Genomic DNA, 23,940 nt, shown 5'->3' with positions numbered 1-23,940 from the left:
AAGTGGCTCAAAATCAGAAGGAGCATGCAGTGTCCCAAGCCATGCGTGGGCTGCCTTCAAGAGGACATGATGGCTGGAAAGTCAGTCTACTGCCCTCTCGGGCAGTGGCTTCTCCCGTGTGGGAATGAGGCCCTCTGCTGGCAGCTAGGGGAACCACACACCCACCCACAAAGTGTGCTGGGGAGACTGACTGCACAAGGGCGGTGCAAACGGACTTCTGCGCACGAGGCAACAAAGCGCCAGGCTCAGTCCCGAGCACCGCCACAAACCAGAGCTGAGCAGTGCTCTTTCAAAGAAACGGGAAAAATGGTCACCAGGAGCAGTGGTCATTATGCAGGCACCGAGCCCCAGGAACAAGCCTGGTGGGAATAAATAAACAAATAAATCAATGGGGTAAAAAAAATCTCTTAATTGAAAAAGCAAATGAACAAAGAGTAAATTCTCAGGAACTCCTAGGCCATTCTTACTTTTTTTTTTTTTCAGCCACATAACTTCTATTTTACCACCAGTCATGGAACCCCATTACCATGACAGTAGAAGTTAAAAGAAAAAACAAACAAACAAAAAAAAAAAAACTTTTTACGTTAAATGGATGATCATGATAGAAAGAACCCCCAAAAATAAGGAAGCTAGCTTATTAGAAGCGCATTTTTGGGGAGTCCGGCGGTCGCTCAGCGGGTTAAGCGCACGTGTCGCGAAGTGCAAGGACTGGCGTGAAGATCCTAGTTTGAGCCCCGTCCCCCCACCTACAGGGGAGTCCTTTCACAGACGGTGAAGCAAGTCTGCAGGTGTCTTTCTCTCTCCCTCTCTGTCTTCCCCTCCTCTCTCCATTTCTCTTTGTCCTATCAACAATGAAGACATCAATAACAACAACAATAATAACTACAACAACAATAAAAAGACAACAGGGGCAACAAAAGGGAAACTAAATAAATATTTTTTTAAAAAATTAAGAAAAAAGAAGAAGTGCATTTTTGAAGCTATGAAGGACCTGGGATCAAGTGTCAGTTCTTCCAGAAAACCTGCTATGCTCGCCTGGCAGGCAGCTTCTCCCTTCTCCTCCCTGCCACCCCCACTCCTCCTGGACTATCCTCCGCCCCTGCAGCCCAGCCCTTCCCCATAGACGTCCTCACCAGGTGACATCATCACTCCTGGAGCACACTTCTCAGTCCTCACTCGGGTCCATTTATTGGTAGGCTATCAATAAATATTCAAGGGACTGAGTAGGCAATAACTATTTTTTCAACCTGCTCAAAATGTATTTAAAAGCAATATATGTTTATTATTATTTTATCTGTAGCTCAGAGACAGTACTGTCAGTCTGGATAATGAATTTTCTGGGTCTTTTTCTGGTGAGGCAGCCACCAAGCCAAGTACCCACTGCCTCTGGGAGGAAGGTGTAGAGCATCTCTGCCTGGTGGAGAAACAAAAGTCCCTGGTGAGCACAAAAGCAAAAATGCAAACGTAACACACAGGTAAGGGGAAAAACCAAGTGTTGATTGACAAAAAAAAATTAATGCGTATTAGTCCAGAGCAGTGCTCTTGTGAACAAGGTGGTGTGGACACACAAACATCCTGGCAGGTGTTTATGAGATGAATGAAACACACACACACACACACACACACACACACACACCCTCTCTGATTTTCAATAAAAGGTTCTAGCACTTCCTAAGAAAAGTCATATGTTCTCCAAAGAGGCTTCAGTCGGTTTCTAGGCTTTGGCTCAATTTTCTTTGCAGCATTCTTTAAGGCTAGACTAAAAATGCCTCTGTGAATGAAAAAGGCACACAGAGGAAAAGTAGTGACTTAAACAGCTCCCCCAATAAATGATAATATTTTTTAAAAGGAGGGGCAAGGAAGATAATATAAAAGTTCTGCAAAGAGACTCTCATGCCAGAGGCTCTGAGGTACCAGGTTCAATTCCCAGCACCACCTCAGCTGAGCAGGGTTCTGGTCTCTCTCTCTCTCTTTCTGTGTGTGTGTGTGTGTGTGTGTGTGTCTTTCTCTCTGTATCTCGCTTAAATAAATATTTTTTTTAGAGATAAAATACAGGAAAGGGACCAGGCAGTAGTGCACCTGGTTGAGTGCACATGTTATCATGTACAGGGAACCAGGTTCAAGTTCCAGGTCCCTACCAGCAGATGGGGAAGCTTTCAGAAGTGGTAAAGCAGTGCTGCAGATGTCTCTCTGTCTCTCTCTTATATCTCCCCCACACCTCTTGATTTCTCTTTGTCTCTAGCCAATATAAATAAATAAATAAATAAATAAATAAATAAATAAATAAATAAATAAATAGGAAATTCCCTTGGAGAGACCTGGGCTTCCACCCTCCATGCTGCCCTGTGTGGAAGTGAGGGATGAACGCACTTGACACCTGGGGGTGAGGACTAAAGCTCTGCTCCTTTGACAAGAACCAAAAGAGGGAGGCTGTACGCCTTCCTCTCTTCCACCCTGCTCTCAACAACCTCACTGAACAACAAGAGAGCTCCCCACCTCTGCCCTCAAACAGGCTCAGAGAAGGTCCTTGGTACATAGCAAAGTAGGAGCTCTACTGAGTGAGCTATCTCATTCATCATTCATTCATTCATTCACTCACTCAGGTACAGTATGCCCAAGGGAAAGCTCTCCTCAAAGGGCAGGAAGCTCTTGCCCAAAGTGCCAGGGCTGCAGCTCAGTGGCAGAGCTCTGCTCCACATGTCAGAGGCCCTGGGCCTGACCCTGCCACCGGAAGAAAATACTTCCTGCCTGAGTGGAACTGAAGTAGCCTGTGGTAGGAGACAGACAAGAAGAAAATGAGATGAGGAAAACAAGGCTGCCGTGTGGGCAGAGGGGTAGCAGCTGTCCTTCCTCTTCCGCCCCAGAGGGCAGCCTCAGGTGACCTTGCTAGTTCTGTCTCCCTGGAAATGTCGCAGAGACAAAATGTCACTTGTGTCACCAGGCAGCCACTGCTCGTGATAAAAGTGAGCCTGGCCCATCCACAGACCGCATCTGGTCTGAAGGAGCTGTGAGTGCCTGCCGGGGGGACACGGCAGCTCCCTGAGCTCTGATGGTGAAACACACCAAGCACCCGGCCTGGACCTGCTGACAGGCCCCTCGCCCACCCAGCACCCAAGCTGTCACGTGGAGGCAAAGCACAGCTGCTGGGTGGCCTGGGTTTGGCAACAGCACCATCCGCATCTGAGAAAAAAAAGTTCTTATGCTGGCCTACTGGCAATGGGTGGCTCTGTTCTAGATTCTTCTTAAGATGTGTTTTATTAATTACATGAGAGAGAGAGAGAGCAGAGCACTGCAATGGGTGGCTCTGTTCTAGATTCTTCTTAAGATGTGTTTTATTAATTACATGAGAGAGATCAGAGCACTGCAATGGGTGGCTCTGTTCTAGATTCTTCTTAAGATGTGTTTTATTAATTACATGAGAGAGAGAGAGAGAGAGAGAGAGAGATCAGAGCACTACACTACATGTGGAACCAGGGATAAAACCAGGAGCCTCAGGCATGCAAGATCCATGTTCCACCAGCTGAACTATGCCCTCCACCCCAGCCGCCTAAAGCTTTCTGCATACAGGGCTACAGTGTAGCCTACAAAAGTCCTGTGGGCTGAAATCTTTACATGGACCTCAGAAGCCTCCTGCTAAGCCTTGCTGAGTGTGCCTAGGGGCTACAAAGGAGACTGGGACCTGCTGTGGACCCCTATGCTCCCCCATCCTGCAGCAGGAGGTAACAGGGATCTGAAAGGATGAGTGTATGTGTGTGTGTGTGGGGGGGGGGGGTTAGGGGTACAGAGCTATTGCACTTCCCACAAAACTCCGAGGGAAAGTGGGCACCAGGTGTGGGGTGAGCTGTCCCTGGGGTTCTTGAAGCAGAGAATGTCCCTGTGCCACACCCATCCTCACTAAACTTGGTCTGGGATATGGGAGTGCTCAGCCCACCCCTGGGGTGGTCCTCCTGAGCTCACTTTTCCCCCAGCCTAGATTGAGGCCTGGGCAGTGCCATGCCCAGGGGGGAGATGGCCCACCCCAGCTGGTCGAGAGACTTCCCTCTCTCCTCCCACCTCTGCGCCCTCTGAGAAAGCGAGAGAGCCACAGGCAGGGAAGAGATGAGAAGAGACAGCATGTATTTATTTCTTTGTTTGTTTGCTTTGTAAAAAAGAAAGGGAAAGAAAGAAAGAAATCTCCCCATGGCAAGCTGACACCTGAAGCTGCTTTATCACAAGAATTCAGGCGCAGGAAGGCTCTCTCTCTCTCTCTCTCCCTCCCCGGGGAGCTGGGTGTAAAAAGTGAAGGCGGCTTACCCATTTTTGAAATAGAGGACATGGGCTCTCTGAAGTCCTGTTTCTAGGAAAAAACCTAGTTCTTGATCGTGGGGAACTGGGCCAGGCTTAGGGCTTCTGTTCTGAATATTAGTAAGGAGGACCTGGAAGGGGAGAAAATCGGAACGCTAATCAGATCCACGCCCAGCCCCTCAGCCACACACCCTCTGGGCACAGGGGCAGACGACCCCCAGGCAGGGACCCACTTGGCACGGGGAGTAGGGAGGGACCACTAGAAGCAGCATGACATCTCCCAAGGGGTACAGAAAGCAAGCCCCCTTCCTCCCCATCTCTGGCCTTGTGTCAACAGAAAGCAGAGGTTTTGCTTTTAAGACTGCATTTATTTATCAGAGAGAATGACAGACAGACAGACTAGAACATCACTCAGCCCTGACATATGTTGGTGCTGGGGACTGAACCTGGGACCCCTGCCATGCAAGTCCTGTGCTGTAAAGCTGAGATAACTCCTTGGCCTGACTGACAGACAGACAGACTAGAACATCACTCAGCCCTGACATATGTTGGTGCTGGGGACTGAACCTGGGACCCCTGCCATGCAAGTCCTGTGCTCTAATGCTGAGATAACTCCTTGGCCTGACAGACAGACAGACTAGAACATCACTCAGCCCTGACATATGTTGGTGCTGGGGACTGAACCTGGGACCCCTGCCATGCAAGTCCTGTGCTCTAATGCTGAGATAACTCCTTGGCCCTTATAGGTTTGAATATTTAGCCCTGCAAGAAAGACTATCAACTTTTTTTTTTTTTTAGATGAAGGGGGAGAGAGGGAGAGAGGGAGACACAGAGAGAGGAGAGACGCTGCACCACTCTTTGCTTGGTGCTCCCCTATGGTGGTCCTCTTGTTCTACTAGCTGAGCCCCCTCGGCCCCCAAAATACTTCCAACTAGCTGGGACAGGTGACCAAGTTGAGTAGGTCAGGAGGAAGAGCAGATGCCTAATGAGAGCAGAGGCTGCTGGCTTAAACTCACATGCCAACTAAAGCTGTTATTAGGCTGGGTGGCAGCACAACTGGTTGAACGCACACATTCCCATTTATGAGGACCTGTTTTCAAGCCCCCAGTCCCAGCATGAAGGGGGGAAGCCTCACAAGTGGTGAGACAGGGGTGTAGGTGCTCTCCCTCTCTATCTTCCCTTCCTTTCTCTCAATTTCTCTCTGTCCCGTCAAATAAATACAGATTTTTTAAAGGCACACAAGTGGTCTGAGATCCACCTAAGAGACACTGGGTCTTCTCCAAACATGGCTCCTGGCCACATTCACTCTAAGTTCAGAGCTTTTCAAAAGCCCAAACATGCCAGGGGTCTGGATGGGAGCCAGCAAATAGAGCTGCAGCACTGTCTGGCACTGTCGCCTGGGATTCGGGGAAGGAGTGGGATACAGAGGGACGAGGTCCCAGCAGGCAGCTCTGGCAGTTGAATTCCACCCGAGCCCTCTTGGTGGCGCCAGCACTGAGAGCAGGTGCACCCCTGCCTATGGGAAGCATCCTTCCTGGCTCTGCCAGCAGGTGCTGGAAGGCCCACGGCACGGCCTGGGTATGAATCCTTCCTCTCTAAGAATCTCTATCAGAGTGACCTTACTCAGTGGTCCTCCACAAGCTGCCAAGTTGTCCCAGATTTACACCCCAGGTTCAGACTCCCCCACTGAATTCCAGACCCACAGCACCAGCATTTCCAGAACACCTCAGGCTGGAGGGCCAAAACAGAGGCCCTTCAAACATCATCCTTCGGGACCTGGGTTCAAGTCTCCCAGCAACCACATGGGAGCACCTGCACAGGGAAGCTTCACAAGTAGCGGAGCAGCACTATGATGTCTCTCCTTCTCTCTCTGCTTCTCCTTCTCTGTATCTCACCCTCTCTCTTAAAAATAAAAAGAGGGCAGGGTAGATAGCATAACGATTATGTAAAGAGACTTAAGCCTGAGGCTCCAGAGTTCCCAGTTCAATCCCCCCACACCACCATAAACCAGAGCTGAGCAGTGTGCTGGTAAGAGAAAGAAAGAAAGAAAGAAAGAAAGAAAGAAAGAAAGAAAGAAAGAAAGAAAGAGGGAAAGATAAAGAGAAAAAAAAAAGAGTGGCAAATAAGTGATCCAGGAGATAGGTAGCACTGTGCAGAATGCACTGGACTCTTAAGCACGAGGTTCTGAATTCAGTCCCCAGTGCGAGACTGATGCTCTGGCCCTCACATGGTCCCTCATAAATAATAAGTCATTTTTAAGTCATTTACTTATAAAAAAATTTTTTCCTAAAAGAATTTTGGTCCCTACTCCCAGAGGGGGAAAGATATTAGGGGAAGATGATCAGAGGTCTCTGAACTCCAATACCACTAGGACCCAGAGAGAGGACAGGGAAAAAGGAAGGACACTCAGAATTAGTAAAAGGTGTAATTGTGACTTAGATAGGAAGGGAAGGGGGTGGTGTCAGGCTGTAGCACAGCAGGTCAAGCGCACGTGGCACGAAACTCGAGGACCGGCTTAAAGATCCCGGTTCGAGCCCCCGGCTCCCCACCTGCAGGGGGGTCACTTCACAAGCGGTGCAGCAGGTCTGCAGGTGTCTATCTTTCTCTCCCTATTTCTGTCTTCCCCTCCTTTCTCCATTTCTCTCTGTCCTAGCTGGCAACAACATCAATAACAACAATAATAATAACCACAACAATGATAAAAACAAGGGCAACAAACAAGGTAAATAAATAAATAAATAAATAAATAGGAAGAGAAGGCAGGACCATAGAAAAATGGGCAAATATATATAAATATAGATGGTTATAGAAATGATAATCAACTCTTATCTGTTATTTTGGAAGAACTACTGTAGTTTCCAAAGGAGGGAATGGGGACATAAAACCCTAGTGGTGGGGACAGTATGTCCCGTATTATCTTATAATTTTGTAAATCAATACTAAGTCACTAATAAAAAGAAAAAAGTTGGGGGTTGGGTAGTGGTGCAGTGGGTTAAGCACAGATGGCGCAAAGCACAAGGACCGGAGTAAGGATCCCAGTTTGAGCCTCCAGCTCCTCACCTGCAGGAGGGTCATTTTACAATCGGTGAAGCAGTTCTGTAAGTGTCTATCTTTCTCTCCCCCTCTCTATCTTCCCCTGCTCTTTCCATTTCTCTCTGTCCTATCCAACAACAACGACAACAATAATAACCACAACAACAATAAAACAAAAGGAAAAAAAAATAACCTCCAGGAGCAGTGGATTCATGGTGCAGGTACAGAGCCCCAGAAGTAACCCTGAAGGCAACAAAAGGGAAAAAAAGAAAAAAAAACTGTTTTTAGTTTCTTTCTCATAAATCAATAGTGTTTTTTAATCTGCAGGCCCCTTATCGTGGAATATGGCTGCCAGTCTGAGCTCAAAGCTTCCTTCTCACTAATAAGATGGATATCACAACAGCGACTCTCTTAGTATAGTTCTACAGGCTAAATAAGATAATAATAGATGAATAGAAAACTCATTTATTTTCCATCAATTTCAGTGTAGTACCAAAACAATTAAAGTTATCTCAGAACCCCACTATACAAAAATGTATTATTACTATGTATTAAAAGGAAATATTAAAGCCAGTGCACAAAAACCAAGCTTATATACTGGGTTGTACGGTAAAAAAAAATTGATTTGTGGGTATGTATGTGGAGGAGGGAGGAGGAAGACCAAAGCATCACTCTGGTACATTCGATGCCAGAGGCTGAATCTGAGGCATCATACTTGAGGGGCCAAAACTTTATTTACTTTGTCACTTGCCCGAGTTGCTGAGTTTTAACTTTAAACCATGACATTCCATCTTAATTAAAATGTAACAGGAGAAAGGACAGTGGGACAAGAAACACTCAACTTCAGGAAGATGTGAATCTTTAACACTGTTCATAAAGTGTCTCTCTTTATTTAAAAACACAACTTAAATATATTTACTTATTGCAAGACAGGTGTTATTTATGCGCACATACAGATATAGAGACAGAGAGGAAAAGATGTAGGTCATTTACCTACATCTTCTGAGTTTATACAACCAGCTACTGACCTTCAGGCTAAGATGGAGACGTTAACATATTTATACTACCTCCTCCCTTTCCTTACCCTCAACTCCTATTTTTCTTACTACTACTTGCACATTGCCAGGTTTCTTTACAATTATATTCCATCCCATAACTGTTTAGCATCAGTTCTAGATTAAAATGCATTCACCGTTCCTGCTAGACTATCAATTAAAAAAGGACTGATGGGGGCTCCTCGTGCTCCTCAGTGTCTGTCTCCTGTCTTGTTCCTCTGAACCTGAGTGTGACATTGTTGGGGTTCACGCTTCCTCTCCCTCGGAACATGTAGACATGCCCAGTCTTCTGACAGAGCTGCTGAGAATTCACAAGCCAGCCTTCCTCCTTCCCCGCCAAGGATCTGCAAAGAGTGATTCACTTTCCTATGACTTCTAGAAAATCTACCAGCAGTTCTCTTGCCACTAGTATTCCATGCCAGCTGCTCTTAGATGCTCAGTCCCCAGAGCCTGGGTCTGGAGTGAAGTAATACCCTAGCAGTCACTCCAGGCTCAAACCTTCTTGAGACCTCTTTTCTTGCTGATAAGACAAGAGATAACAACAGAGTTTCTCTAGTGCAGTGCTGAGGACTAAATAAGACAATACGCAGAGAGAACACTTAGCTCAGTTCAGACCAAATACTCAAGAAAGTCTTACTTGGTTGAAGATATTTTCTCTGATTACATCATTTTTTTTTAATCTATTCCTTTCCAATTTCACTAATAGATAGAGGGATATGTGGGCCATCTATACCTTTGTGGGTAAGCTGTGATAGTTTGTGTTTTCAAAGAATTTGTCTATTTCCTATCAGTGACTAAATGTGTAAGCATAAAGGTCAGCTCCCCTACCAAGTCTACACCCACCCTCCAAAAAAAAAAAAAGAACAGAAAAATATCCCATATGCCAGAGTGATGCGAGTGATGCTCTGGATCTCTCTTTCCTTCTCTATCCTGTGCTAATAAAATCTTTTATAAAAGAAATAAATACATCTTTTTCAAAAAAAAAAAGCACAAAAAATGGCTGAAACTTTCAAATCCTAGAAGGAATTTATCAAATTTGCTTTCTTCTCTCTCTCTCTCTCTCTCTCTCTCTCTCTCTCGCTCATCACCAGGGTTCTCCTGAAACCATTTTTTCCCTTTATTTTATAGGCCCGAGAGAAACTGGGAGTGGGGGATGGGAAGAACAGACACCTAAAGTACTTGCTCACTGCTCGTGAGTTTGTTTCCCCTGCAGGTGGGGAGCGGGGGCTCACACCTGAGTCCTTGCCCATGGCAGCACGCTTGCTTAACCCAGTGTGCCACCGCACAGCCCTCACCTTTAAAACAATGAAATAAATGTCATAAAATCCATCCTCAGATTTAAATTTTGTGACCAACATAAAATAAAGAAGTACCAATCAGGAAAACATGTTGAGCCCATAGGATAAAGGCTAACGTATTTATGACGTGAAAACTTTACCCAGTGCTGGAGATAGCATCCCAGTAGAGTGAGCACCTTGTCAGGCCTGAGGCCCTGGGCTTAAGTGCTGGTACCATGTAGGAGCTGCACAACTCCAGAAGGCACGCCCTCAGATGGTGAAGTGGTGCTGTGATATGTCTCTCCCCTCTGTCTCTCTCCCTCTCCGTGAATGCACACATGAATGTATATGGGAAAAAAAAAAAAACCCAGCTCAGGAGCAGTGGAATCATGTGTACATAAGGACCAGGTACAACCAAATAAAACAGTAAGACTATCTGAATTGTGAGGAAAGCAATACATCCAAGACATGAGCAAGAAGCATAGAGACAAGAGGACTATCACAAGTTTAAACATAAAGTTATCATAAAGCTCACCAATATCACCTAAGAAAATTACTTGTCCAGATCAAATCCTATATATGCATCCTCATTAATTGAAACTGAGTAAACTAAGTCAGTTTTTAGGAAGAAAGTTTATCTTTTATTTTTATAAAAATAAAAATATTATGTTATATTTCATTATATTCTAGAAAAGGATAAAAGTGATCTAAGTCGCTGAACTAGGTAATCTGGACTTAAGACGTCCCTGTAAATTTACTGCCAAGAATGGGCAGTGGCCTACGCTCCTGCTATCTTTACTATCTGGAAAGTCTTGTGTTATAGATGAAAAGCAGGACTAGATCAGTGTTATTCCTTGCTAGAAATGATTACCTATAGTTTGGTGGCTGAAAACAAATCTATAATTAACAGATTTAACTGTTTTGTACATAATTTAAAGATGGATTTATCTGTAAGATTAGAAGTGATCAATATGGATATACAGCCTCTCATTCCTTATTGGGATCTTTTTAATCAAGTTGTGTCTCTTTACCACGAATTTAAATATTTCCTCTTTTTAGTCTTTGTTCCTACTCCCAACACACACAACCCCATTTTCTTTCACTTTCTTCATAATTCCTCTAAGAAAACGATCTTTGTGGGGACTTCTGGAGGTGGGGCTACAGAGCAGCAGCAGATGTGTTTCTCTCCTCTCCTCTGCCAGGTCAACTAGGAATACCAAAGAAGACCACCTGGAAACGTAACAAGACAGGACTAGAACGACATCAGGAACCCACCAAATCAGCAGTGAGTGCAAACACGTGTGGCACATGGACAGAGAGGAGCCTAGGGAGAGATTAAGTGGCTGGTAACAGTCCCGCACTTTACCAGTTGAGACACCACCTCCAGTCTGTTTCACCAACAAAAAGACAGCTGAAGGGAGGAGATGACTCCCCTAAGACTCATCAAATGCAACTGTGAGTCTCCAATGCTAATGACCTCAGAATCTGAAGCAGCAGTGGGGAGGCTCTGTGCTGACACCGGGGAACAGTGAATGAATGAGGAAACTCAGGAGAAGATCTAGACCTCAGTGGCCTAGCGGTGGGGCTGTGAGAGTCTCTTTGCATAACCACTGGATTATCTCTACCCCATCCTGCTTTATCTCTTGGTCAGGAGTCAGTAATTAAGTTAAGAAGCCTACTTATAGTTTAAAAGCCCTCAGGCTCCCATAGCCTACAGGGAAGAAAAAGAACAAAAGAGTGGCTTTTAAGCCACTGAGCTCCAACTCAGGGATTAAAATACTACTTAGACAACTATCAACTTCCACAACTGTGAACTCTTTAATTACCTTACTTAGACACAAGTCAATCCAGGCAAGAGTGATCAATAATTTGAAAAGTCCTGAGAGAGGGAACTCATAACATACTATATAAAATGGTTAAACAAACAGGAGAAATATTGGAGAAATAAACCAGGACAAGAGTCCAGCTAAAAGCCCCCCAAATAATGAGGTCAACATCCAAACACTAGTTAAGGAAATCATCACAGGAGTGAATAAAGAATTTGAAAGAACTGTCATCAGAAATGAAGAAACAACCAATGAAACTCTGGAATAAAACACTAATTATCTCAAGGTTATTAGACAGCTGAAAGGTGAAATAACAGAGCTAAGAACACAACTAGTTGAACAATCCAGAACAGGGTAATAAAATAGATGAACCCCAGAAAACAGTAGAGGGGAGAGAGAATAGAATAAAGGAAGCTGAAATCAGAATTAGCAAGATGAGGACGAATTAGAGACAACTAAAAAAGAAGTAAGAGATCTCAAAAAGAGATTAAGAGATACTGAAAACAACAACAGAGACCTATGGGATGACTTCAAAAGAAATAATATATGCATTATTGGCTTAACAGAGGAAGAAAGAGAGGGAGGGGGAGAAAGCATTCTTCATGACATAATAGCTGAGAACTTCTCTAGTCTAGACAACATCAAAGACATAAAGGTTCAAGAAGCCCAGAGGTTCCCAAACAGAATTAACCCAGACTTAAAGACACCAATACACATCATATTGAGAATGGAAAAGAATAAGGACAAAGAAAGGATCCTGAAGGCTACAAGAGAAAAGCAAACAGTCACCTACAGAGGAAAACCCATAAGATTAGCAGCAGACTTCTCCACACAAACACTACAGGCCAGAAGAGAACGGCAAGATATCTATTGAGTGCTCAATGAGAAAGGCTTTCAACTAAGACTACTGTATCCTGCTAGACTGTCATTCAGACTAGATGAAGGCATAAAAACCTTCTCAGACAAGCAACAGTTGAAAGAATCAACTATCACCAAGCCTGCCCTGAAAAAAGTTCTGAAAGGTCTCCTATAAACAGTCAGACCACCATAAATAGGCCATATATCAGAACACTCTAAAACTTTACAAGAATGGCGTTAAAATATCTTCAACCTTTGATATTAATAAATGTCAATGGCCTGAATTCACCTATTAAAAGGCACAGAGTAGGAAGATGGATCAGAAAACACAACCCAACAATATGCTCTCTACGGAAAACACACTTAACTCAACAAGAGAAACACAGACTCAAAGTGAAAGGATGGAAAACTATCACACAAGCCAATGGCCCACAAAAAGGGGCAGGAATAGCTATTTTCATATCTGACATGATAGACTTTAAAATCAATAAAATTAAAAAAGATAGGGATGGATACTACTTAATGCTCAGAGGATCAATCAATCAAGAGGACTTAACAATTATTAACATCTATGCACCCAATGAGAAGTCATCTAAATACATCAAACATCTACTGAAAGAGCTACAGCAATATATTAACAGCAACAGTCATAGTAGGGGACTTCAACACCCCACTCTCTCAACTTGACAGATCATCCAGGCAGAAAATCAGTAAAGACATGAGGGAGCTAAATGACGAGATAGATAAACTAGAACTATTCGACATTTTCAGAGTCATTCATCCCCAAAAACGGGCATACACATTCTACTCAAGTCCACATGGGTAATTTTCAAGGATAGACCATATGTTAGGCCACAAAGACAGTATCAGCAAATTCAAGAGCATTGAAATCATCCCAAGCATCTTCTCAGATCACAGTGGAATTAAACTAACACTTAACAATCAACAAAAGATTAGTAACAGTCCCAAAATGTGGAAGCTCAACAGTACACTCCTTAACAACTACTGGGTCAAAGAGGAAATCAAGGAAGAAATCAAAACGGTTCAAGAGTTCAATGAAAATGAAGACACAAGCTATCAAAATATTTGGGACACAGCTAAGGCAGTACTGAGAGGGAAGTTCATAGCCATACACAATCAAAAAAGAAAACTACAGACCAATATCTCTGATGAACATAGATGCTAAAATATTGAACAAAACTCTAGCCAACAGGATACAACAGTATCTTAAAAAGATTGTTCATCATGACCAAGTGGGGTTTATCCCAGGCATGAAAGGTTGGTTTAATAAACGTAAATCAATCAACGTGATCCACCACATCAATAAAAGCAAGACCAAAAACCACATGGTCATATCAATAGATGCAGAGAAGCCTTTGACAAAATCCAACACCCCTTTATGATCAAAACACTACAAAAAATGGGAATAAATGGAAAATTCCTGAAGATAGTGGAACCTACATATAGCAAACCTACAGCCAACATCATACTCAATGGTGAAAAACTGGAAGCAGATCACAATCTGCTTGGTGAAAAACTGGAAGCAAATGGTGAAAAACTGGAAGCAGATCAGGTAAAGAGAAATATCTACTCTAGAGAAAAGTAGGAAGATTTCACAAGCAGTTAAGTTAATAAGAAAGGTGATTTGTTTTACTTAAAAGACAATTCCTTCTATGACTACAGGTCTCACAGAAATTATCTTTCAGAAGATCTTTCATTGCTAATAGGAATGTTGTGGCCTACTGACAACAATTTTGTTCATTTTCTTGTCTTGAAAAAAAGTGGCCTTAGCTTCTTACAATAAAGTGTGTACTCTCACAGCATTATAGACTCAGAATTTTTCTGCAAGAAGTTCAAACTGACATCTTATTTTACCACCTTAAGAATACTAGTGGCTGTATCCTGGGAATGCTATGCTAAGGGCAGGAAGACAGATAATGATTATGCAGAGACTTTCATTCCTGAGGCTACAATGTACCAAGGTTCGATACCCTACACCACCATAAACTAGAGCGGTGCTCTGGAGAAAAAGCCCCCCCACACACCCCCACCCCCATACAAAGAGAAGCCAGTCATGGGAGACCAGACATTTTCTGGTTCTATTTCTGTGAAATACCCAGAGCACACAAACCTGCAGCACTGAAAGATAAGGGGGAGAGTGGAGAATGTCTGCTAATGGGTACAAGCAGTCTTCGCAATGTTCTGGAATTAAATATGGATGGTGTCTGCACAGCTCTGCAAATACATATTTTTAAAGCCTTGAGTCACACACTCTGCATGAGTGAATTCTGTGGTGTGGGAATCACTTCTCAGTGATGCCAGGGTTTTTGTAAAGGAGTCTAAGTAGCTAGCGAACAGAGAGAAGAATCACAGCCCCACTGAGAAGCAAAGAGGCACAGACTGAAACAGAAGGGCACCATCTCCACTGAGCACATCAGCAATGTGACTCCCACAGCACAACCCTGCCCAATGGCAAAGCCAGGGCCATCCCACTGTGCTGCCCAGGGCAACAGGTGTAAGGGTGACTTCCAGAAAGCAACCAGCCTGCCACAACCCATGACCAGGATGGCCAGACTGCCCCGACGGCTGGGGATTTGCCCTCAGAGAAACAATTCCACGCCTGGTGGGAAGAAGCCTGGAGTGCTGGCATCACGGAGTTATCACGCCTGGTGGTAAAGGGAGCTGTGCCGTGGGGAACACCTACTCAACGGAATCTGCCATAGCCATGAAAACTCCTTCAAGTTCTGACCAAAAAAAGCAGCTAACAAAGCCCTCCAATGCCACCAAATGAGGGCAAAGACTAACTGAAAATACCAGGCCAGGTAGTGGTGGACCTGGTTGAGCACACATTACACTGTGCAAAGACCCAGGTTCAAGCCCCCTACTCCCCACCTGCAGGAGGGGAAGCTTCACAAATGCTAACGCAGTGCTGCAGGTATCTTTCTCTCTCTCTCCTTCTCCCTCCCCCCTCTCAATCTCACTGTCTCTATCCAAAATCAATAAACCCTCCACCACATAGCCTCATAGATAGGAAGTGCTCAGTGAGTATTTGACTGAGTGAGCACCTGCTCTTAGATACCCAGGGGAGGAGTCTCAGCCCTGTGTTCAGGATCAGGACAGACAGGTGATGTTCCCATTCCCTGGGACCCCACTTTGAGCCCCTCCAGAGCTAGCAAAACACAATGAGAGAGACTGAATGAGCCAGACACAGGATCTGGCGGATCTGAGGTTCTAATGGAGTGATTCCTTGATCACCAAGAGGCTGATCAGGAGGGGCTCACTGAGCACTTCCTATCTGTGAGGCTATGTGGTGGAGGCTTTGTCGCAAAGGCCTGGAATAACAGAGCAGGGGCGTGGGGGAAAACCTTGGACAGCTGCTTCGATTCTACTAACCTCTGTGTCCGTGGACACTTCCTGACTAGGTCCTCATTTTCCTAAACTCTAGCGTCCTACAGTAATCCTTCCCTCAAATCACATGCACAAAGATAATGACTTTCTTATTTTATTGATTTATTTATTTTCCCGTTTGTTGCCCTTGTTATTGTTGTTGTAGTTATTGTTGTTGTTATTGATGTCGTCATTGTTAGACAGGACAGAGAGAAATGGAGAGAAGAGGGAAGACAGAGAGGGGGAGAGAAAGACAGACACCTACAGACCTGCTTCACTGCCTGTGAAGCGACTCCCCTGCAGGTGGGGAGCCGGGGGCTCAAACGGATCCTTCAGCTGGTCCTTGTGCTTCACGCCACGTGCGCTTAACCCGCTGCGCTACTGCCCGACTCCCAACTTTATTATTTTTTAAAAAGAGAGAGAGAAAGAGAGAGAGAGAGAAAGAGACTACAGCACCAAAGCTTCCTTCAATGGTGTGGGAGCCAGGCTCGAGCCTAGATCGTGCACAAGGCAAAGCAACATGAGATCCAAGGGAGCTATTGATGTTTCACCAGTCTGACCCCCGATTCTAACCCCGATGGAAACAGAGCACGCACAGTGTTGACGTGATGCAAGACTTGTGATCATTCCTCTATTCGAGTAGGCTCTCTGATCACTTCCATTAACCTCATGGCTGCACTTCTGAGTCTGCAGGGGGAAAACGCGGCGTGAAGCCTTGATTAGAACTTGGCTAGGGGGAGAGATTGCTGGAGACGTTGCTATCAGCAAAATACTAAGAATCCAATGTACTCGTGGATCTGGGTTAAGTGTTTTCATTAGTCTTTCCAATGCCCATAAGGCTGTGAAGTGCAAGCATGCTGACACTCCCCCTACTGATGGGACAACAGAGCAGAGAAGTGAAGGAGCTTAGCAAAGAGCAGAGACGAGACAGGAGCTGCCTTCTAAACAGACAGGCTGCCCACACCCCTGGCTTCCTCTGCCTGGGGGTGCGAGCTCAGGGTCACTGGCAGAACCAATCGGCTTGGATCAGACAGAATGTGGTTATGAGGGCAGGTCATTAGCACAACCGTTCAGCTGCAACACCTCCAGAGCCCAGAGGCAGATACTACCATATTAGCATGCAGTCTAAGCAGGCACAAAGGAAGCCCAACCCACTTTGCAGCAGAGAACCCCAGGCACTGAGGGCATAAAGAGATGTGCACTCTCTTCTCTGCCAGAGGAGTCTAAGAAGCTTCCCAATGTCAGTCCCCTGCTGTCACCAGTGCCGCCCTCATCTCCTCCTTCTCCCTGATGGGAAGGGGTACAAGTCGAGCTCTGCACCGGGGGTGGACAGGCCAAGGGCTTGCCAGAAGGCAAGTGCTGCCCCCGTAGTCTGATGGGCAGTATCTGTGACACTGGCAGCCGGGTGGCCCCCACTTACCCTTTCTATCTCCTGCAGGTACAGCAGTGCGATGTCGCCCGCCTTCTCGTAGCAGGTGATGATGTCCTGCTCCCGGTCCACATGGAGGTTGCTGGCAGATGAGGCGATGGGCAGCTTCTCTAAGCAGAGTCCTGAAAACACAAGCACACGGAGACTGGCTAAGCTATCTGCCAAGGGATGTGTCTTTTGAATATTGTGCTAAAGGCCAAAGGAGGGTTCCACAAGCTGTCAGAAAAGTTGATTTGCTCCTTCTGCTCTTTCTCAAAAATAACAGGACATTAGAAAGGAGCACCAGAAATACTAGCCTCAAGTGAGAGGCCGAGAGCCCCCAAAGAACCTGAGAGCCCCCAAAGAACCTGAGAGACTTTGGCAGAGGGGCTGAGAATTTGACCATGGAGTGTACCATTATCTCGTTCAGATCTAACAGAGATTCTCAAATATGCCCCAAGGTCATTAGAAGTTTTTCTAAAATAAAAAAAAATTTTTTCTTAATAAGACATTTTTATTTGTTATTAATAGTGGTTTACAAGGCTAAGATTACAGGGTGTAATTTCACATTTCATCCACCACCAAAGTTCCGTGCCTCACCCTCCCATCTATAACCACCATAGTGACAAGTTATAAGACAATGGATATAATTCCACACTGTTCCTACTACCAGATTTCTGTATTCCCATTCCCTCTGTTGGAAGCTACAGTCGTTCTCCCAAGGTTGCAGATATGGGCTGACTATTATTTCTATAACTATATATTTATACATAATTGCCCATTTGTTTTCCTATGGTCCTGCCTTTTCTCTTTCTTTTCCCTTTTTTTTTTTTTTTTAAATTTCTTTATTGGGGAATTAATATTTTATATTCAACAGTAAATACAATAGTTTGTAAATGCATAACATTTTTTCCCAGTTTCCATATAACAATACAACCCCCCTCTAGGTCCTCTGTCATCCTTTTTGGACCTGTATTCTCCCACCCCCCCACCCCCCCCAGAGTCTTTTACTTTGGTGCAATAAAATAAAAATTTTAATTCATTAAAAATATGTTATTTATTAGATAGTGGCAGGGAGAAACCTATAGGTAATCGAGAGACAGAGGAGAGAAAGAGAGAGAGACACTTGCAGCACTGCTTCATACCTGTGAAGCTTGCCCCCCTGCAAACATGGACCAGAGGCCTGAAGCTGGGTGCTTGTGCATTGCAACATGTGTGCTCTACCAGGTGCACCACCGCCCGGCCCCTATTTTAATAGCATTTTACTGATTTATCGTCGTTTACAGTACCGTGGGATTTTAGGAGTACAACTCCACACCTCCATGTTCTATTGGCTCCTACCCTTTCTCCGCATCCCATCTTTCCTTTCTTCCATGTAACCACCACGTTTTTCAGAGTTTGAGACTTATTTCTGTTGTTTTGCCGGTTTACTGGCTTCGTTTCTATCCCCGCCTATGAGTGACACCATCAGGTGACAGTTTTTCACCTTTATGACCTATTTCACTGAGCAATCACCTCAACTTCCATCCACATTGTCAGAAAAGGCAAGATTTTACCTTTTTTTTTTTAAAAAAAAAGATTTTATTTATTTATTAATGAGAAACATAGGAGCAGAGAGAAAGAGCCAGACATCACTCTGGTACATGTGCAGCCGGGGATTGAACGCAGGACCTCATGCTTGAGAGTCCGATGCTTTATCCACTGCACCACCTCCAGGACCACAATTTAACCTTTTTTTAATAGCCAAGGAGTAACCCACTGAATATCTACTCCACCGGAACAGGAAATGTGTTTTTAAATATTTATTTATTATCTGTAAGAGAGAGAGATTGATGGATTTTCAGTATGTGGCACTGGGAAGCAGGTGGAGTATAGTCTGAGGCAGTGAGTCTGGTCTGCAGATCACTAAGATGGTAGATACAGGACACCAGGTACTTGTCAATTTTTTTAAAATAAATTTTACTTGTTTTATTAATGAGTAAGAAAGAGGGGGGAGAGGGAAAGGGAGAGGGAGAGGGACTAAGATCAGAGCCCTGCTTATGGTGGTGCTAGGGATTAAACCAGAGACCTCAAAGCCTCAGGAATGAAAGCCCTGCAGAACCATTCTGCTATTTCCCAGCCTTCAATTTACAGTTCTTACGAGTTGGCTTGGAATTGGATTATATTACATTTATAGATCAATGGAAGGAACTAGCATCTGGTAAGACTTCTGGTGCAGGAACACAGAACTCCAAATTCATGAAGGGCTTTTTTTTTTTTAATTAACTTTTTCAATAGAGACAGGGAGGCAGAGAGAGAGGGTGAAAGAGACCACAGCCCAGTGTGGTGAAGTCAGGCTCAAATCTGAGTAGTACACAAGACAAAGCAGCACTATCCAAGTAAGCTATTCTCCCCACCCCACACAGGCCCTGTCTCTCACAAGAGCTTGGAGTTTTCAGGTACAGAGTGACATGCCCAGCAACACAATTATTTGTGTTTGTTTGTCTATTTGTTTGTTGGATAGAGGCAGAGAGAAATTGAGAAAGGAGGAGACAGGGAGGGAGGAAGGGAAAGAGACAGGAGGAAGGAAAGGGAGAGGGAGAGAGATCTGTAGCACTGCTTCATCACTCATGAAGCTTTCCCCCTACAGCTGAGCACCAGGGACTTGAACGCGGGTCCTTGAGCACTGTAGCAGGTGCGCCGCTGCCCAGCCCTGCATTTCACATTTATTATGCTGTCACTGATAGTATCATCTCAATTCTAATTTCCTTATGCGCATTACTAGCATCTACTGGGTTGTCAGAAAAATCATATGTGTTTTTCTATGTTTTTCTTTTTTTTAATGTCTATTTATTTATCATTGGCTAGAGACAGAGAGAAATTGAGAGGAAGGGTTGGTAGACAGACAGAGAGACACCTGCAGCCCTGCTTCACCACACATGAAGCTTTCCCCCTGCAGGTGGGGACCAGGGGCTCGAACCCGGGTCCTTGCACACTATAATGTGTGTGCTCAACCAGGCGCACCACCTTCTATTTGTTGCCTTATTGCACTGTCAAAAGCCTCTGTACAATTCTGAATAGAAGTGGTAAGAAAAGACTCCTCTCTCCTATTTCTGGGCTTAGGGGGAAAGCATTCAGCCTTTCAACTGTTAATCCAATGCCAAGTGTTGAGGTTTCCAACACTGTCCTTTCTGGGCTTGAGGAAGAGTAGGTCCCAGCTTTACTAAGTGCTCACCTGCGGGATGGAGGCTGGGTTTTCATAATCCCTTTTCTTTATCCACTTAGATAATTACATGGCTTTTCCTCTTTTCATTTTATTTGTTTTAATCAGGTAAATGACAACTGAATTTCAGATGCTAAACCAAATTCCTTCTCTAAGATAAGCCCACAGACCCTGAATTATTATACTTTTTTTTTTTAATACCACTAGATTTGATTTGTTAAAATGCTGCATGAAAGTAGGTTAACCTGTACAAGGGCTTGAGAAGCATTTCCTGCTCTACCATTTCCTAAGAATCTGTAGACAACTGTTATACTGTTTTTGTTGTTGTGTTGTTTTAAGTATTTAGTAGCACTGACCAGTGAATCCATCCGGACCTGGAGTTTTCCTTGTGGGAAACTCTTTAACTGAACACTCAATTTCTGGGCTGGAGAGAAAATTCACTAGATGAAGTGTGTGCCCTGCCATGTGCAAGACCTGGGTATGAGACCCTGAACCACATGGAAGGTGCTATGGCAATGGAGAAAGCTTCAGCACCCTGGTCTCTCTTTCTCTCCCTCTATCTAAAAGAAAATGCAGTCCAGCATGATGGAACTGCACTGGTGAGAGATCCCAAAGGATATGCACTGAGACACAGCCTCTGAGCCCTGAGCCCTTGCAGTGGCCCTCTGACAAGTGTGTTGGGGCTTTGGTCATTACAGATAGTTCTCTCTATCTGTAATGTCACTGTGTGACATATGATGGACGCTTGGGCCACACTACAACTCAGTGGGGAGGGTGCAGGATTTGGAAGCATGAGTCCCGAGTTTGATCCCCGGTACTGCACTAATGATCTGGCTCTCAGTTTTTCCTTAATAAAAACAAAGAAAAATTTAATGAGAGAGAGATACAGAGGGAAAGAGAAAGACCAGATCCCTGCTCAGCTCTAGTCTGAGGTGGTGCTAGGGATTTAACCTGGAACCTCAGAGCCTCAAGCATGACAGCCTTTTGCATAACCATTATTTTGTTTCCCCAGTCCTAAAAATAAACAATGTTTTATAAGCGGTATTGAAGTCTCGGAACACAACCGTGGGTGGCTGGCTTATAGTTTAAGCTCACTGATCTTTGCTACAAGTCTGACGTGGCACTAGTCACATCCAGCATCTTTCCTCATAGCAAACATTATAGTTTTCATCTCAGGAAATTTAATTTGGATCTATTCCAAATTTCCATGTCTCTACCAAACTTTGAGCACAAGGGATGCAGCGATAATAACTGTTGATATTGTTGCCATATTAGGTGCTGAGTATCTATTCCCTTGAGAGACAAAGTTGTTTATACCATTGTAAAAAATTTTTTTAAAATCACTAAGCTGCAGCTCCTCTCCTGTGCAAACCCTATTACAAACCCTTAAAGGAAAGATGCACCCAAGATACACTGCACACAGCCTCCACCAGGCACCTCATCACCTGCACAGCTCAAAATCAAGCACAGAAGTGGCTCACTTGTGCAAAAACACAGCCCCTGGGAAACAAGATCAAGAGACAAGCAGTTTCCTAAGCAGACAGTGTGCAGGCTGGTATCGAAGGCTTCCTATTTTTAAAAAGAAACGTTTCGGAGTGTGTCATGGAGCTAGGAAAGACTGGCTCTGCCCAGTCAGCACTCTGTGCTGCTGTGGGCTGGGCTCTGACCCTGAGTGACCCTGAGTGCCCATGAATGTAACCCCCTTGACCTAAACTGCATGTCCGGAAGTCAGACTGGAGCCACGTTCACCTGGATGCTTGGCTGTAACATGAGCCCCAGAGTTTATAGTTGGAGTGGAGGTGCGTGGAAGACCTTACAATTCTGTGTCTCTGCTACAGAGAGAGAGAATTGTCTGGGCCCTCAGTTTGTTAGGCTAAAAAGAAAACTCGAGGAAAAGAGACTGAAAAAATATTCAAAGCAAAGCTTGGCACAAGCTACTTCAGACTGCAGTCACGTTCTACCTCTACAAGGCAAGGCTTCCCCAAGTGTCTGACACTTGGGGGATGGGTGGAAGCCCTGGGCAGGGGGTCAGGAAGGACATGAGCAGTGGAAAACAGCAGACATTTGGGGGAGGGGGGGTCCTGTATCTTGAGGGAGATCCATCTGCCCAGAGGTTCTGAGGTTCTGAGTGCTCTGTATGCTGGGGCCTGAAAGCTCACCACACACACACACACACACACACACACACACACTTCAATAAATGGCTGTCTTCCTTCCAGATTAAATGCCTCCTTTTAAGGACATGTGCGTGCATACACACACACACATACACACACACACACACACACACGCGCGCGCGCGCGCGCGCGCGCGCGTGCGCCACACAATCCAGACCCTGAATTAGAAATTCACCTGCTAGAAGAGCTGATCTTTCAATGCCCCTTCCAGCTCTCTCATTCTGAAAGCCACTGAGCCTCATATTCAGCCTGAAGCTCTTTGCTCTGCTGCTGAAATCTGTGCCCCTGAAGGTCCATCTAGCATCCACAAAAAAGTGAGAACCACAGCCAAACACCAGACAGCTGTGAGAGCTAGACTGTATGGAGCCCTTGAGAGAAGGTGAGGAGGGAGGACTCACTAGCTTTAGAGATGAGGAGACAGAGTCCGAGCTGGAGGGTGGAGGGGCATGGCCAAATTAGCACCACGGCCCAGCTGGAACCCCAGAAAGTTGAGTCTTTGTCCCCAGGCTTTCTAAGAATGTGTGCCCTGTGGCAAGGGCCCTGATTTCTCCCTCAAAACTGACTGCATATGAAACAGCCACCCACCAGACCTACGAGCATAAAGTCCCAGGTTCGATTCCCAGTGGCCTGGCTTGCTTAACTGCCTGCCCACCTGCCTACCTATCTCATAAATAAATAACTCTTTGAAAAATAATAAACCAAGTGAGGGACTAGGCAGTGGCACACCCAGTTGAGCGCACATGTTACCATGCCCAAGAACCCAGGTTCAAGCCCCCAGTCCCCACCTGCAGGGGGAAGCTTCACAAGCAGTGAAGCAGATCTACAGGTGTCTTTCTTTCTCCCTCTCTATCTCCTCATTTCCCCCTCAATTTCTCTGTTCTATCCAATTAAAAATAAATAAAAGTTTTTTAAATGAATTCACACAAAAAAGTAATAATATAAGCCCAGTGAGAGAATGAGACAGACATGGCATTGTGGGAGAACTAAAAGCAAGCTTCTCACTAGACCCTCACCTCATGTTCCAGCCCCCAACTTTCTGGGGAGCCTTTTGAGTCACAATTTGCCACCGCAGAGGAGCAGGAACTAGCTGATTGAAGCAGAAAGCACTAGCTGTGACCAGGAACAGGGGTCAGCGGTGGCGGAAGGGTTCCTGCTCTTCTTTCACCACCTAAGCAACTTAAGAAGACAGGCCGCACCGGGTGGTGGCGCACCTGGTTGAGTGCGTGTTACAGTGCACAAGGACCCAGGTTCGAGCTCCCAGTCCCCACCTGCAGGAGGAAAGCTTTGTGAGGTGAGTGGTGACATAGGTCTGCAGGTGACTCTCTGTCTCTCTCCCTATCTCTGCTCTACCTCTCAATTTCTGGCTGTCTCTATCCAATAAACAAATAAAGATAATTAAAAAGAGAGAGAGAGAGAGGGAGGCCTCCTGGGAA

At 45.0% G+C, this 23,940-nt stretch overlaps 2 protein-coding genes across 6 annotated transcripts in view; both read right to left on the bottom strand.

Annotated features, from left to right (window-relative positions):
* The window catches only part of CCDC88C (coiled-coil domain containing 88C), a 494,884-nt gene that overhangs the window by 33,295 nt on the left and 437,649 nt on the right, over window positions 1-23,940 (bottom strand). The gene's annotated exons all lie outside the window — the stretch shown is intronic.
* TTC7B (tetratricopeptide repeat domain 7B) overlaps window positions 1-23,940 on the bottom strand; it is a 137,366-nt gene that overhangs the window by 93,159 nt on the left and 20,267 nt on the right. For 4 of the 5 annotated variants that reach the window (XM_060181212.1, XM_060181209.1, XM_060181207.1 and 1 more), the window contains exons 4-5: window positions 17,141-17,271; window positions 4,294-4,415 (exon numbers count right to left, since the gene is read on the bottom strand). In XM_060181212.1, coding sequence (XP_060037195.1) covers window positions 4,294-4,415; window positions 17,141-17,271 — 253 coding nt within the window. Of the gene's footprint in view, window positions 1-4,293; window positions 4,416-17,140; window positions 17,272-23,940 lie in introns of those variants that run through there. The other variant, XM_060181210.1, reaches the window with a different exon arrangement.

This window comes from Erinaceus europaeus, chromosome 22 (genome assembly GCF_950295315.1).
Source record: "Erinaceus europaeus chromosome 22, mEriEur2.1, whole genome shotgun sequence".
Taxonomy (NCBI): Eukaryota; Metazoa; Chordata; class Mammalia; order Eulipotyphla; family Erinaceidae; genus Erinaceus; species Erinaceus europaeus.
Note: the sequence above shows the minus strand (reverse complement) of the source record. Positions and strands in the feature narration are given on the sequence as shown.